Source organism: Choloepus didactylus, chromosome 9 (genome assembly GCF_015220235.1).
Source record: "Choloepus didactylus isolate mChoDid1 chromosome 9, mChoDid1.pri, whole genome shotgun sequence".
In the NCBI taxonomy this organism is placed as follows: Eukaryota; Metazoa; Chordata; class Mammalia; order Pilosa; family Megalonychidae; genus Choloepus; species Choloepus didactylus.
In genome coordinates this window covers 62,051,931-62,068,668 of record NC_051315.1, presented here as the reverse complement: position 1 = coordinate 62,068,668, position 16,738 = coordinate 62,051,931, and the positions used below count along the sequence as shown (strand labels likewise).

General features: G+C 40.5%; 1 protein-coding gene across 2 annotated transcripts in view; it reads right to left on the bottom strand.

The window, feature by feature from the left end:
- The window catches only part of RAPGEF4 (Rap guanine nucleotide exchange factor 4), a 346,445-nt gene extending 330,061 nt beyond the window's left edge, over positions 1–16,384 (bottom strand). For both annotated transcript variants that reach the window (XM_037849336.1, XM_037849337.1), the window contains exon 1: positions 16,220–16,384. In XM_037849336.1, the coding sequence (XP_037705264.1) occupies positions 16,220–16,284 (65 nt within the window). In that variant the 5' untranslated portion in view covers positions 16,285–16,384. The remainder of the gene's footprint in view (positions 1–16,219) is intronic.
- Positions 16,385–16,738: the final 354 nt, after the last annotated feature.

The following is a 16,738-nucleotide window of genomic DNA, read 5'->3' as shown; positions in this document are numbered from 1 at the left end:
CATTTGCTGTCCTTGATAGGGTTCTTTTAGGGTTTGTAGACCAGTTGAAGTCCTTATCTCTAATTTATCAGATCTACAGCTTCGTGGAGTACACTTTCTCTAACTAACCAGCAGGTGGCGTCCACGAGCCACCTGTTCTCCACAAGCCAGATCTCCCCTGCTTAGCCTTTTTGGTGAGTGGGGGAGTGAGTCTTGTGGGGCCCAATTGGTGTCCCAAGCTTGCGTGTGTAGTTGGTGTTGCCTGCCCTGTATGTGGGGCGTGTTTCTGGGCAGTCGGGGAGGGGGGGTGGCCCTAACAATCAAATCTCCCTGATGATCCTAGAGTTTTAAAGCTACTGCAATAGTCTAATCCTTCAGTTCAGTCCTGCCACAGTTTGTCTCTGCCACTGACCCACAAGTCTTTGGTATTGGCGTATGGCTCCTGAGACTTGCAAGTGGGCCCCTCTTCCAGGCTGTGCACCCCGGGTCCTCTGTTGAGGGATGACTGTGCTATGTCACAGGTGAGTGCCGTCCCCCCAGGGCAGTTCTGGGCTGCTGGGCTGTGTTGGGAGGCTCCCAGTCTGCTCAAATGATGGCTGAATGGGGCTCTGTTAATTCACACTGCTCCCCCTTCCCAGCTCTGGGACATTCAGCTGAGGTTGCAGGGAAGGCTAATGTCCACGCCCAGTTTTGTGGTGTGTGCCTGTTATTTGAAGCACTTCCGTCACACTGGGTTGTCTGGGGCAGCTCTGGGCTATGGGGCTGGCGATGGGCAGGAGTGTTTCCTGTCCACCAGGATGGTGGCTGTGAGCGGACACCCCCCTTTTCTTGGGAAGTTGTGTTGTTTAGTGAATTTTCTCAGCCACTGGATTATTGCCTTTTGTCTCAGAGCTCTCTTATTTCTGCTCTTGACTTGACGTGCCCAAATTTCAATTCTTTGAAGCTTTCTGTATTGAGCTTCTTAGAGTAATTGTTTTAGAAAAAGCAAAAAGGATTTAAAAAAAAAAAAAAAAAAAAAAAAAAAAAAAAAAAAAAAGGCCCTCCTCAGAGATCTAATGGGTTATTGAAATGCTAATAGACAAAGCAATCAGGGCCATTAAGGAAAGGTGCCCTGGGCAGAGAGATCAGCCTTGCTTCGGGATTTGCATATGCGCCTCAAGGCCTGATCTCCGCCCTTCCCCTTTCTGTGTTCACCAGAACTCCAAAAATCCTCTGCTTTTACTTTGGAGCTTCTCGTGTTGTTTTCCTTCTATGCCCGTCTCCTCTCTGCTGGGCTGGCTGCTCTCAGAGTCTCTGGTGTCTGGCCTCAGTCTATCTATGGTTGGAGTTTGAATCAGTAGAATGAGTTTCCGATGAGAGCAGCCACTGCAATTCTCCCTTCTCCTTCCTGGAGCTGACAGCCCCTCCTCCCCCGGGACTGAACCTGGCAGGGAGGGGCGCGGGTCCCCTGGCCGCAAAAACTTACAGATTTCGCTGATCTCAGCAGTTCCACGTTTTCATGAGTGTTGTATGAAGTATGCCCAAAGACAGATTGCTCTGTGGTGTCCAGTCCACGCAGTTCCTGGCTTTTTACCTACTTTCCTGGAGGAGTAACTAAAACATACAGCTCACCAGTCTGCCATCTTGCCCCGCCTCCCCTCCCCTATTATCTTTTATTCCTTTCATCCTCATCTTCTTTTAGCCTAGTTTTGTTTCTTCTTGGTCTCTTCCAAATATTGACTATGAATTGACTATGATTCTGTAGCATAGGGATCCATAACCTTTCATAAGCTCCTATCATTTTCCTTTGGGTAAGCCAAGGAATGGGAAAAAGAAAGACATGTCAACACATGCCAAGTGGTAACGCTTTCAGAAAGAAGTAGGGATGTGTGCACACTTTTTCAGTTCTCAGCTGCAATACACAACTCTCACAAATCAAAAAAGACAGAAGGATGTGGTAGCAACCATGTCACATGTCACTCAAGTTTCAGCCCAGTGTTGTGCTATTGCCTCAGATATCTGTTTTAGTATTCTAAACATCAGTTGGATTTTCCCCCTTTTCCCTGTATTTTCTTTCATTACTCATATTTAAAAACCTCTTTTAATTCCTTCAATACAAATCATATGAGATAAAATTCTTATCAATGAAGTTTCTAGTGTATAATTATAGAAATAAGTAGGATTCAGCACATACAATCAACTTTGGGCCTGTGTTGCTTGTTCCAATTTAAAAGCAAAATTTCAAATGCTATCCTATAAGTAGAGGAATTCTTAGGTGACAGAATTTGACTATAAAATTCTTTATAAGTAGATAAAAACCAATAAGTGAATACATAGAAAATCAAGGTTAGTTTGAATAAATAAAAGAAAATTGAGGTTAGTTCAACTGAAATGGAAAGGAGTACAGCACCTATTTAAGATAATTTTAATTTTCCAATATTTTAAAAATCATCCATCCTATTGTTTTATTTTATTGATGTTCACTCTCTCCTCTCCCTGATAGCTGGATAAGTAGAAAAAACAATATAATTCTTTAGTGGAAAATGCTTAGTATTTTCTTCAATAGCAAAACAAACAAACAAACAAAAAACTGTTTATTACGATCACTTCACTCAAGCAGCTTGAGTTATTCTAAACATAAAAAGCCCTTGTTAAAATAACTTGCTGTTCCTCTAATCTCAACTTACTCTCTGTTTCCAGGAACTTTCCCAGCATTGAGGATATGTGGGATATCACCATATGGTCTGATAACCCGTGCCTTCTCTTGAAAAACAAGCCTGAATGAGGGGAGGACTTCAAGATAACAGGAGATCTAACCAAACAGCTTTTTCTCCTCTATTTTTTTTTTCTCTTCTGCTTTCTTCAGGATCTTGGCCATTTCTTTGTCTCCTTGGGGTTATAAAAGTCCAAACCACTCTTCTCACTCTGAACTGGTCTTAGAAAGTTTTTTTTCCTCCAGTTCCTTGTTAACGCATCTTCAATAAACTCACCTTCTCACCAAAACAAAGAGACTTGTTTCTCTGTTTGATGTCAGATCAGGTGGGCCTGACCCTTTAGGACTGTGTTTTTGGATGGTAATATCCCCAACACACACACACTTTTCCTAAAAGTGATGAATAATATAAATACATTAAAAATTATTTTAATTTTGCAATTTGACTACTTTATGATTCTCTTTCAGCCAATCCAAACAATAGGTTTAAGTAAAGCCCACTTTTGACTCTTTTTTTTTTGGTAAGCATTTTATTTTATTTTTTTATATTCATTTTATTGAGGTATATTCACATACCACGCAGTCATATAAAACAAAGCGTACATTCGATTGTTCACAGTACCATTACATAGTTGTACATTCATCTCCAAAATCAATCCCTGACACATTTATTACCACACACACAAAAATAACAATAATAATAATGAAAGTGAAAAAGAGCAATTAAAGTAAAAAAGAACACTGGGTGCCTTTGTCTGTTTGTTTGTTTCCTTCCCCCATTTTTCTACTCATCCATTTATAAACTAGACAAAGGGGAGTGTGGTCCTTATGGCTTTCCCAATCCCGTTGTCACCCCCGATAAGCTACATTTTTATACAATCGCACTTTTGACTCTTAAGCTTCTCTGCGCAACAGTTCCATTGCTCATTTCTCTTGTGGATATTTAAGGCTAGAACTTCTAATGATAAAGACAAAAAATTTTTAATCATCTAAGCACAGAGTTGTTTTTTAAATGAGCTTTACTTTAGCATCATAGTCTGTTGAATACTGAATTCTAAAACAAACCTCTAAAGTTGTTACGAGAAATACCCACTGAAGTGCAGAAAAAGTAGGAAGCAAAGCAATAGAGATAATGTAAACTTCAATTGAGAAAAGATAAGGGAGTATTCACAAGCTGGTAACATACAGTTATAGAACAAGGAAATGAAAAAAGCACAATACAATTGTATTCTATTCCTATTTAAACAGCTGGGCACCGAGGTTCAGACATACTTCAGAGCTCTGCCTTATAGATGAAGCTGCCTTACTATATGGTCCTCTTGGTAGTTTCTCTGAGTTAACCCTCTGTTGCCAATGGAGAGCAGAACGATTAAGGTTCAAGGGATCCTTATTTATGCTCTAATGATCTGGACAATTAAACAGGGATTCAGTGTAATTATTTAAATTATTTGGGTAAATAAAATGTAAGACCTGGTTACTAACAAGATACATCTAACTCTACAAATTAGATCTTCATATACCACCAGCGAATATTTATGAATCTGCTCTAAGCATGGTGCCCTGAGTTCACAATAGACTTACTGTCTTCAAGTTGCCTTCAATTTTTCATATGAACAAAAATTTTGAAACATATTACCATATCATTTAATAAGCTGATGAGGAAAATAAGATAAGAATTCAATACACAAACATTATCAAAAGGCAGGTGGTGGAATAATGATAGAAAAAAATTGTTTAAGATAGTGAACAAATCCTGAAAATAAATTGTTGGGGTTCCTAGGTATCCAGAACCATTTTCTTGCTCTGGTACATGTGTCTTGGAGGTCTGTCTTAGAGAACACTGACCCCACAAAGGTACCAGACAAATTTATCACCTGATGAAAGTAAACAGGCTAAATATGAAAACAAAAAGGCCATCAGCAGGCTGGGGATGTGCATACCACCATCAGTCAGCCATCAGTATCAGAAGTCAAAAACACACACATGGTACTTCTATAACCTCCTTTAACTGAGAGCACCTTTCTTCCATCTGTACGGACTCCCTAGCTCTCTAGCAGTAGCTTTCTTCTTTCCCCAAATACTATTATAAAGAAACACTAAAGTGAAGATAATTTTTGGCATCTTTAAATGATCAACCAAATTTTCAAAAGTCTTCATTTATCTCTTTCATCATTTTATCTTTCATCAAAATTATCTTTGTCTATTACATCAACAAAAGGAAATTATATACTTTAGGCACTTTCTCAAAACAAAGCCTCGTTACTAAGCAAAAGAGAAATACCATCCTTCCTCAGCCTGTGTCCTCACCACAGGTACTACTAGTCTGATGCTTGTTCTCCAAAATACCTCATCGACCTGTTGGGTGAGGCCTGGATTACGCTGACTTAAATTCATGCTGGATGGTCTCTCCATTTATTCAAGGCCTTTGATCAAATGTGACTACTACAGAAAGGTCCCCCTAACCTCCATCTCTAAAGAGATACTGACCCTCAGTCTCTCACCTTTTTCTATTATTTCCTTCATTGCTCTTATCACTATCTGACATTGTAGTATAGATTTGTCTATATTTGTCTACTGAGTGTTGCCCTACCCCATCACTCTATGTCTCTTAACTTTGGCTTCATAGCATTTATTACTAACTTTTCCTTTTTTTGTTCACCACTGTGTTTCTAACCACTATGAACTGTATCCAGCGCATACTAGGAACTCAATAAATAATTTTTTGAAGACTGACTGACTGAATGAATAAATGTCTCCCCAACTCTAAATTCATGAGGTAGGGGCATTGTCAATTTTGTTTACTAACGTATCCCCAGCAAATGCCTGGCACAGAGAGTAAAATCTTGAATGAATTAATGAACATAGGAGAGTAGATGACTAAAATCAGATCATTTTCCTAGAACTCATCTGGATTGGAGAAGAAGGAAGAGAACATGAGACAGGGAGAAGGAGGCAGGGAAAGGAGTGGCAAAAGAATTGGTAAGGGATACTGGAGGCACAACTTTCTTAGATCCCAACTCTGTTTAAAATCTGTACTCAAAGAGGATAAAAAATATGTTTAAGAGTCAAGAACCCAACTTTTTCTATAACATGTTCAATAAATAACCAGTGACTATTAAAAAAGTAAAGCTGCCAGAGTCCGGATACCAGGCAAGACCTTAATGCCCTTATTTTAAGGTTTTAACAGAATTGAAACTTAATATATAATATTAAGAATCATATTATTAAATTGCAAGTCATGTCAGTTACTATCAAAGACCTTTTCTATCTGTTTCCAACATCAAATATTAAGTCTTTTCTGAGGGCCTTTAAAAAATTATTTCCCCATTTAATTAAAAAAGAGAGAGGCTCCTAAACTTTTAACCAATTTGTTGGTAATAAAACTATGAAGCAAGTCATCCTATTTAATATGCTTACATTTTACAATCAATTTTATTCCGTGAGAGGGTTTCTAGAAAATTGTATTACTCAAAAATAAGCATTTTAAAATTGCTTCAGTGCAATTAACATATGGCACAAGTTCCTTGGTTTCTAAGGCTACAATTACAGGGACCATGCTCTGTGGCATAACCTGTGGGCTCTTGACCACCATTTGCATGTTAGAGTGACACCAATGTTATTGCTTCAGAATACACTCTGGCCTATGCTGTCACAGAAAAGGATCAACCACCAATAAAGCAAACATCATTGTTTGGCTCCCCAGCTATCAAATAAGGATGTAATTTCCCTCCAGTTTGGCTTGCTCCAAAATCATACTGTTGTTCGTCTAACGACACGTAACAGCCAGCAGTCCAGGTATCCTTTGAGGAATATTATTTCAAAGTCACTGCTACCAGTTGTAATGATTATCAATAGCTCAGCAGCAAAAAACAGTACTTATGGAGGATTTCTTAGAAAAGAAGTAATCGATCTAGTCCTAAAATATCCTCACCTATATTCTTGGATTGTCAGACCATCAGAGAGCTGTACATTTGCCACCTAGAAAAATCACTCTCTTTCAATGCCTCATTGGCATTATGCTATCAAGATGTATTGAAGGAGCTGTATGTAATCCATTGCTGAATTCACTGTAGGGAAATTGTTGAGGATATTGTACATCACAATGCACACTATATCCTCCATGAAGCTGAGGAGCCAACAGCTTCCTTAGTTGTTCTTCTCTGGAGGAAACAGTTTTAATTTGTATACACTAAATAATGAAATGACTATGCTTCCTTCTTTGTGCTGGCCATGTGAAACTATAGATTTCAATGCTTATATTAGAAAAGAAGAAATGTTTAAAATTAATTATCTAAGATTCCACCTTAAGAAGCCAGGAAAGGAAGAGCAAGTTAAATCCAAAGTAAATAAAAGGGGAAATAAGATAAAGCAGAAATGAATGAATTTCTCAGAAAACAGAGGAAATCAACCAAAAGTTAGGTCTTTAAAAAGATTAACAAATTTGAGAACAGTATGCCGGTTTGAATGTATTATGTCCCCCAGAAAAAGCCATATTCTTTGATGCAATCTTGTGGGGCAGACATTTTAGTGCTGATTAGATTGGAATTCTTTGAGTGTTTCCATGGAGATGTGCCCCACCCAACTGTAAGTGATAACACTGATGAGATAATTTCCATGGAGGTGTGGCCCTGACCATTCAGTATAGGCCCTGATTACTGGAACAGTATATAAGCTCGGACAGAAGGAGCCAGCTTACTACAGTCAAGAGGGACACTTTGAAGAAAGCACAGGAGCTGCATATGAGAGACAGTTTGAAGACAGCTGTTGTAAGCAGACTCTTGCTCCGGAGAAGCTAAGAGACAACAACCCAAGTGCAACTAAGAGTGACATTTTTGAGGAACTGCAGCCTACAGAGGAACATCCTGGGAAAAAGCCATTTTGAAACCAGAACTTTGGAGCAGATGCCAGCCACGTGCCTTCACAGCTACCATAGGTTTTCCGGATACCACTGGCCATTCTCTAGTGAAGGTACCCAATTGCTGATGCATTACCTTGGACACTTTGTGGCCTTAAGACTGTAACTGTGTAACCAAATAAACCCCCTTTTATAAAAGCCAATCCATCTCTGGTGTTTTGCATTCCGGCAGCATTAGCAAACTAGAACACCCAGCAAGACTGATCAAGAAAAAGAGAGCAGGCAAATTACTGATATGAGAAATGAAAGAGTGGACATCCTTACACATCCTAAGAACATTAAAAGGATAATAAGGGAATGCTAGGAACAACTCTAGGCCAAGAAATTTGATTACTTAGAAGGACTGTAAAAACTCTTGAAACAACCTACCAATAGTGACACAAGAAGAAAGAGAAAATCTGAATTATTAAAGAGATTGAATTTGTTATCAAAAAGTTTCCCATAAAGAAAACTCTTGGCCCAGATGATAGTTGTAAAGCATCTTTAAAGAAATCATGATATCAGTGTTACACAAAATAAGGATGTCCATTCTCACCCCTTCTATTCAACCTTGTTCTGGAAGTCCTAGCCAATGCAATAAGGAAGGAAAAATAAATAAAAACAGGTCAAAAAGAAGTAAAACTGTCAGTGTTCACAAATAAGATTTCCTACCTAGAAAATCCTAAGGAAACTATAAAACAAATATAGAACTAAATAACTTGTCCAAAGTTACACCATTAATAAAATTGGAAGTGGGATTTAAGTCCAGAGTCTGGATCTCAAGGCCAAACTCTTTAACCCATACAGTATGCTCTCACTTTACTTATAGAAGACCATGACGCTTCTCTTGCATTAGTCCACAAACATTAACACAGCCATTACCTACCTATCCCAGCTGGTACTGGGAACCTCATTTGTAGATGTGGAAATGAAGGTTCAGAAAGGTTAATAACTTGGCCAAGATCACATGGATATCAAGCAGAGGTGACAGAGTTTGAATCCAGACTTGTCTAACCATAAAACAAAGCTGAATTGAATATACCTTGTTTTTCAGACTAGAAGCAGAGGATCCGATGATATGGTCATGAAATAAAGCAGTAAAACATAAAGGCCAATAGAAGAATTGGTGACTAGTTTGATGTAAAAGGGATATGGAAAAGAGAGGAATCACAGGTAACTTCAAAGTTTTGAGAATGACAGAATAGTAGGTGTCATTAGTAAAATAGGATAGTAAGAAATGCTAATGGGGAGGAGGGTTAAGAAAGATGAAGCCAGTTTTAGACAAGTTGAGTCTCAGGGATAGTTTTTACTGCAAATGACAGAAAATCTAAAATGGTTTATACAAATGTGGTTTTTCCCTTCACAAAATAATAAATCTGAAGGTAGAGGACTCTTGACATAGGTCTAGCATCTGGACAAAGTCAGAACTGGGGTCTCTGTGTTTTCCTGGACCTTCCTTCTGGGATTACATGTTGGCTGCCATAGGCCCAGGCCTGAGGTAGTCATTCTAAGCAGGAAGAAGAGAGGAAGAAGTGCCAAATACAGCTGTGTCTTTCATTAGGAAAGCACAAGCTTTCCTAGAAGCCTCCAATACACTTCTGCTATGTCTCATTGGCCAGAACTGTGTCACATGGCCATCCAGCCACAAAGGAGCCTGGGAAAATAACGAATTTTGTTTATCAGTCTCTGTAGCTGAGATAAGTGAAGGAAAACAATGTCTGCCATGAAATATTAATGGGATATTCATGTGGGAATATCCAACAGGGAGATAAAAATACATATGGTATAGAAGATAAACCAAGGATACAAAGTATAAGTAAACCATGCAAAGTCAAGCAAATGGATGGGTGCTCCAAGAAAGAGCACTTGTGAGAAGAGAGGGTAGCGTCAGGCACTTTTCTCCTTTGTTTTTCTTTTCATTCAGGGAAAGCAAGTGGATTCGCACAGATCCAGCTGAGTAAACATGATTCTGCGACTGGTTCCAACTCCACTGCTGCCAAGTTGTTTCCTTTCAGATGTTTGGCTTGTTCTTTCTCTATCATCCTCCCCACCCACTTATTTCCATCCTTTTGCTCGTTCCTCAGTCTCTCAGCACCCCCAACTACTTCTCTCCTCTCCCTCTGTGAATTAAAGGTACCTTAGGAGGAACTCACCTTTCACTGCCACTGTTCAGGATGGGTCAAGATGGATTTAAACTTGACTTTTTTAAAAAAACTAGCTGTCTCGGGGGTAGGGAAGTGGTCCAGAAAAATAAGCAGCTACTATGGAAGGACTATGAAATCTTATACACTCATAGGATATGAGACCTAAAAAGGGATTTTCCAGTCCCAGCCTCAATTTACAGAGGAAGAGCCGATAGTCCAGATGGGGGAAAACCAAACTAAGACAAGGACGCTGACTTTGCTTTGCTGAACACCACTCTTTCTCTGAAGTATCTTCTGGGCTCCAAGATGGGGTTCAGGAAGCCAAGCTGCTTGGCCAAGGGGGTGGCAGGTGGCCCAGGCACCCTTCTCTAACAGCCATTGCCCCCTGGGCACACCCACCCCCAAAGGCCCCTGGCTGAGGGAGTCCAGTTCTGGCTACACCTTTCCTTTTCTAAAATCCTAGGTCAAACAGAGTCAGAAACACACAATTTAACCCTTGATTATATGTTAGTTTGTGTTGTTCTCTAATTGCATTCCCATGCATTTGGGGCTACAGTGAGATGTCCCCTAAGAAGTCATAAACAATATATTTCACCAAGCATTAAATTTTAAAAACATTATATTGCTAACATCACAAAAACAGGTATCTTGACAATACGTGTCTCATGCTGGAAGCACAATGAAGGATTCTTGCCAAAAAATCAAATCTGAATTCAACTGAGTTTTTAGATCCAAATACCAGTTTACAGAAAATACGAGGGACAGAAAGGCATGTTAAAAGACGCTATAGGGGTACAATTAACATAATTCAGACTCTTAAAAAGTGGTTTCTGCAACAAATAAATGATAAGGAAGAAAAAGAAAGAGGGAGAATCCAGACATTAAAAAAGACTCAAGAGACCTATCAACTAAATACAACTTATTTGGATCCTGATTCAAACAGCAAAAAAGAAAAAGGTGTAAGATAAATGGGGAAATTTGAACACTGACTGGATATTTTATTATATTAGGGAATTACTATCAAATATTTTTAGGTATGCTAATGGAATTTTTTAAATATAAAGAGTTCCTAGAATATTTATAAATGAGATAATATGATATCCTGGATTTCCTTCAAAATAATCCTGGGTGTGGTGGGGAATGGATGGGGGTATAAATAAAACAAGATTGGCTGTGAGTTGATGATTGTTGGAGTGAGAGGGTACAAGGTAATTTACTATACTATTCTCTCTTCTTTCTGTATATTCTGAAATTTTTCATAATAAAAAGATTTTAATAATAGAGATTTTTAACTCTATTAAAAATAGATTTTTAAAATAAATTAGAATAAAGCAATACAATGCCATTTACAAAAAAAAAACAAAAAGTTTTCACATCAGCCAAGGCAACAAAGAAGGAGCAGCAGAGGCAGATATCAGCAATGCCCACCCAAGCCCTTTCCGTGGCAAAGGTGGCGGACCGAAAGACTTGCTACAAGACTGCAGAGGCCACTCCATCCCCAAGGAGGGTACATCTGGCCAAGCCAAGCCATTAGCACCTTCTACAATCAAGACACTGTCCTGAAGCCAGAGATAAAACTAATGAATAAATTACAGTGGAAAAATAAATGAATAAATCACACTGGAGTTTGGTTTGTGTTATCACAGCATTGGACAAAGTGTGCTATGAGAGCACATGTGATGGTTCTCTAACTGGAAGAGGAAAACTGAAGGATTCCCAGAACTACCTTCTGATTGTAATTCAACTCCTGGGCTCTGTCCTTCTAAGAAGAGAAAGTGCTGCCCAGAAGATGCAAGTGTCCCGACCTCCTGGGGACTTTGCTTCTCACTGTAAATGCATAAATTCTGATAACAATTGGACTTCCCATACAGCTTGCTTAAAGAGAAAGAATCCATTGGCCAAATGATGTGAGTATCTGCTTCTCTGGCATTTCAGATTTTATTGTCAAATTAATAAACTGCCAGTCTGGTTTTATAGTCTCCAAGAGTCTGATGCATGTGTATCTGTCACTGAAAGACATATTAATTCCTGGTGTGCTGACAAATAGGAATTCCAAGATTGCAAGGCCAGTCCTGGGCCTGGAGCATTCAACAGGATATTGTCATCCCTTGGGACCTGCCTGGGTAGACCCAGTCGGCCCCACTGATGCTCTTCTGCTCCATGTGCTTCTTTGATCTACATCCCTCAAGGACAGACCACATCTGATAACTCTCTGATATCTGAGTCATTATCTCTCACCATGTGTGCTACCAAGCATTTTGTTACTTGATTTCTTCCATTCTCATTCAACCACAACACAATAAATAGCTAACTCAACATCTATTTGTGGTTGTTAAGTCAAATGGCAAAGAAACTAAGAGGCATTTTTAAAATTCTTTGATACTTAAAGAATGTTTACATAGATACCACATGAATGTCATTTTCTACTCTAGCCTGTGATCTCCAGTAGTCCTCAAGTAAGCCAATCAAATGAAGGACCTCTCTATACGCTTTATTTCCAACTAAAAACAAGCAATCAAATATTGTAAAATCCTTCCTGGATGAAGATATTTTCTTTCATGTACAATGGTTTCAGTGTTGGTAATTCACTAAATACTTTTATCTATAGCATGATATGGCAATTTTGTTTGTAAAGGGCTAGAGAGTAGATATTTTAGGCTTTGTGGGCCATACCATCTCTGTCACAGTTACTCTACTCTGCCTTTATAGCGCAAAAGCAGGCACAGACTATATGTAAAAGGAGGAACATGGCTGTGTTCCAAGAAACATTTATTTATGGACACTGAAATTTTAATTTCATATAATTTTCATGGGACACAGATATTCTTTTTCTCTTGATTTATTTCCAACCATTTAGAAATGTAAAATCATTTCTTAGCTCACGTGGTATATAAAAACAGGCTGTGAGCCAGATTCTGCCCACAGGCTATAATCTGCCAATTCCAGCTCCATAGTGATGAATTCAATCATTCACTATACATACATGAACATGCTGTCTCCTTCATAGTACTCCCTGACTAACCATGAGAATTATAATCCTATAAATAAGCATAATCCTTAAATTCATAGGTGCTAAACTTAAAACCTTTTGAGAAAAAATTTTCACCAAAATTAAACACTAAAATAAATGACCTTTTGCATATCAAATACCAAACAATGGGTACTATGGAATTCATTGCTAGTTATCATCCTGAACCAGGAGTAATTTTAAGATCATTGAGATAGTGGTAAACTTGTTTAGCTTTAACAACATGTCTGCTGAGATTTTCTTTCAATGTCTTTCATCCAAATGCTCAATGTCTTTCTGACTTTAAGATTAGTATTTGTCAATTCTCATCTCCTAGGTCCCATCAGAGCTTGGATGACTGGTACATAAAAAGCTTTGAATAATCTTTCTTTAATCTAATCCTCATATTTACATATTTTTCACCCTCCTCCCCCACATACAAGTTTATACAGCATTGGCCTGGCCATGATAAATTTGTTAGGCATTATGATACACGCTAAGGCTTTATTTTTCTTGCTTTGTTTTTGGTGTTGGTTTGGGTTTTTGCTTCAGCTTTTATTGCAAACTTCCCTACTCCTGCAGATGTTCCACCTTAACTCCCCCTTTTATTTCCAATCCCTGAGTTCTTCTAGTTATCCACAACAGTGGTCATTTGTACCATGTATCTATATGAACTAAATTTCCCAGCTGTGGAAAAGGTCCCAGCAACAAACTAGCCAAATAATAGGTAGGGGTTCACTGTACTATTCTCTCTCTTTTTGTATATGCTTGAAATTTTCCATAATAAAAAGTTTTATAAAAATAGGACACACATTCCTATATTCCAAATTTGATCACAAGAGGAATCCACGGTTGGGAAGAAATTAGCATACTTATCCACCACACCTTTGGGTATTTACTCAAGTTGCTCCCTCTGCCTGGCTTGCCCTCCACTAATTCTCTGTCTGGCTGGTAAAATTCCCCTCATTCTCTGAGGTACAGGCAGGAATCTGTGGGAAGTGTCCCTGGCAGAGCAAATGACTCCCTTTTCTGTATTCCCAAAGCACTTTATACATCTCCATTAAAGCACTTACAACTGCATTGTGGTCAGTTGTTTTATGTAGCTGTCCTCAGCCTCATCCCCTCCCTTCCCCTCATCCAAGCTAATAAGCAATTCCAGAGTACAAATTGCTTCTCCTTTATTTTTTGCTGCATACCTAATGTCCAGTGTGGGGTCTGGAACAGTGTACAAATATTGCATTTCCCAGAAACATTGAGGGCAATTTCCGCACTAAGGAGTGGCTTCGGGAGGCTTCCCTGGCCAACTTCCATCAGCACTCTCCTCTCCTAAAAAATATACAATCTAAGTAAAAATGCACCCTCAAAACCAGTCCTCCAAGGCCCACTTACAATGAGATTGCCACTTCTAACCTGGGCTTCATAGGAATTCTGGCATCAACACAATGGGAAATGCAAGATTCTCTTAACACTACAAAATAAAATACAGGATACATGCAGTGGCACCGTGCAGTTTTCAAAGTAATTCCACCTGTCTCTCTCTCGCCCTCTCTTTTATCCACTCATCCCTCAGAGCTAAGAAAGATAGTCCTATCCTCATTTCTCAGGCACTCAAAGAAATAAAAGTGTCCAAGATCAGAGTTGGTGACAGCTCTTGGCCTAAAACCCTTAGCTTACTGATCTCTCCACTGTCCTGCACTCCACTAATGGTAGGCTCAGTATTTGTGGAGGTTTTTTTTCCTGGTAGATTTTTTCCCCCATCATGAATGATGGCATTAGATTGTGACACCATATTCCAAAAATCCATTTTGTGCAAATGAATGTAACATCATGAAAAGACAGATCAAATATGCCCCACTGGTGTTAGAACTGTTATATGATTTAGCCATAAGTACTTATTGACTAAAGGGTTTCCAGTGAATTACCGAGTGTTCAAAAAGTGGTAGGCCATGCAATTCTGCAAAGAGAAATATGTAATCTATTAGCTAAAAAATCCACTCATGAGGAAGCACTACTATTTATAGTTTAAGTGCCAGAGCTTGATTTTCTCTTCTTTTATAATTCATCTTTCTTAAATTATTAAATTCAGATTACTTATATTAGCAGGCTCTTCACTTAAATATGCTCTTAGTTCCTCAACATAATTCTGTATGATTTAACCATCACTTCAATTCTCTTACTATTTATTGCATGCAGCTCTTCTAATATTAGTACATATCATTTTAGACATAAATAGGGCACTGCCTGCCAAAAAATCTTGCTACTGTATGGTAACTGAAAGTCAAGATTATTCCTCAGATAAATTAAGTTATACAAATGAGCCACATTTAGCTTTTCTCAAATTACTTAATTTTTTCAACAAAGGCCTGTAATTTTAGAGTATGCAGATCATGTCACATTTAAGATTTTCAAATCTGATCTGGTTATGAATCTGCTAATTGTAGAAATTTCAACATGGCAGAGCAAAAAATATTTCACACAAGTGCAAACAGAGATGTCATGCAGATAGCTGCACGACGTGAATCACGGTCCTTCTGCCTCAAACTCTGAAATGCAGAGGCAGATCACTCTGCAAGATTTCTTGTTCAGTTCTTAAAAGTTCAGATGCATCACCTTTTAATCAGAGTAATAAACTATAATTGCTAAAATACTGTGTAATGTTTACTTCTAAACCCACAATCTGGACAAACAGAAAATTACGCTGTCAGCGCCTGGAAACAACTGCAGTCCGCTGTAACACATGGCGCACTGCTTATAGAGCGTTCGGTCGTGGGGAGTTAGAATGCTTTATGGTTTTAATTTTTGTAGAGTAAGGGTCTTTTCCCCCAGAAGAAGGCATTAAGAAGAAAGGAGCCTCCTGCGTGACCTTCCCCACACAGACCTTGAGCGAGCGACTGTTGGGGTAGAAAAGCCGTGAATTTCGACAAGGGACTTGACAGCTCCACTGGATCCTTCACACTTTGTTTTCAGGCACAACAACAAAACAAGAATGCTACTCTGCACCTGCCTCCCCCAACCCCCTCCTTAAAACTTAAATTACATTTACCCCTAACGGTCTGAATGGCCAGAAGATACAAATCTATTCTGTCCCGAATCTATTCTGTCCCGTGATACAAGAGAAAATAACCCCCCATCCAAGAGCAGCGCCTGGAGCGGGAGGGGTAGGTGGGTGTGGTGGGGGGAGCGTGTTGGGGGGAGAATGTGAATGAGGGAGGAGGATTGGAAAGGATCGTGCCCCCCCCCAAAGGGGGTGCATTTTTCTCCACCACGTGTAATAATCATGCAAGTGGCACTCCACTAGAGGCGGGGGTCTGTGTCCTCCGGCATCCCTAAGGAAGACCTGCAGCCCTCTCCCCCGCCAGGGGCTCCTCGCCACCCACCGCCTCGGCCGCGCTGCGCCCCAGGTATGGAGCTGCGGCTCCTGACCGCCGCACCCGCGGGCGGACTCCCGGCAGGCGCAGAGCCGCAGAGCCCCGGCACCTAGCTGCGGGCCTTTCCCGAGATACCTTTTATCCAGGCAGGCGATCCACTCGGCAGAGGAGGAAGAATGGGCAGCGTGCGCAGCGACCATGTTGGGCAGCGGCGCGCGGTGGCCCCAGCTGCGGAGACCTCCCGCTCGCTCTGCCTCTGCTCCGCCTCGCGGACCCGGCTCCTCCCGGCCCGCCCCGCCACGAGCGCGGCTGCAACGGGCCCGCCCTCCCACCGCCCTCCCAGCGGGCGCCCGCGGCCTGCTGGGCAGGGGGCCCGGCGAGGGAGGGGCCTGGAGGGGCGGCACGCGGGGGCCAGGAGGGCCTGAGCTGCCCGCGGGCTGCACTGCGGCGCCTGAGGTGAGCGGTCTCGCGGTCCCGCCCGCCAGAGGTGGGGGTGGCGACCCCGGGTCTCCGGCCACCTGCCACAGGTGGCCGCTGCGTCCTCGGGAGACCGAGGTCCAAGCCCTCACTTTGGGGCCTCTGAAGCGGGGAAGGAGAGAGCGCGCCACGGGTGTATGGGGGGAGGGGGAAGGGAGGGTGTTGTCAGTGTCTACA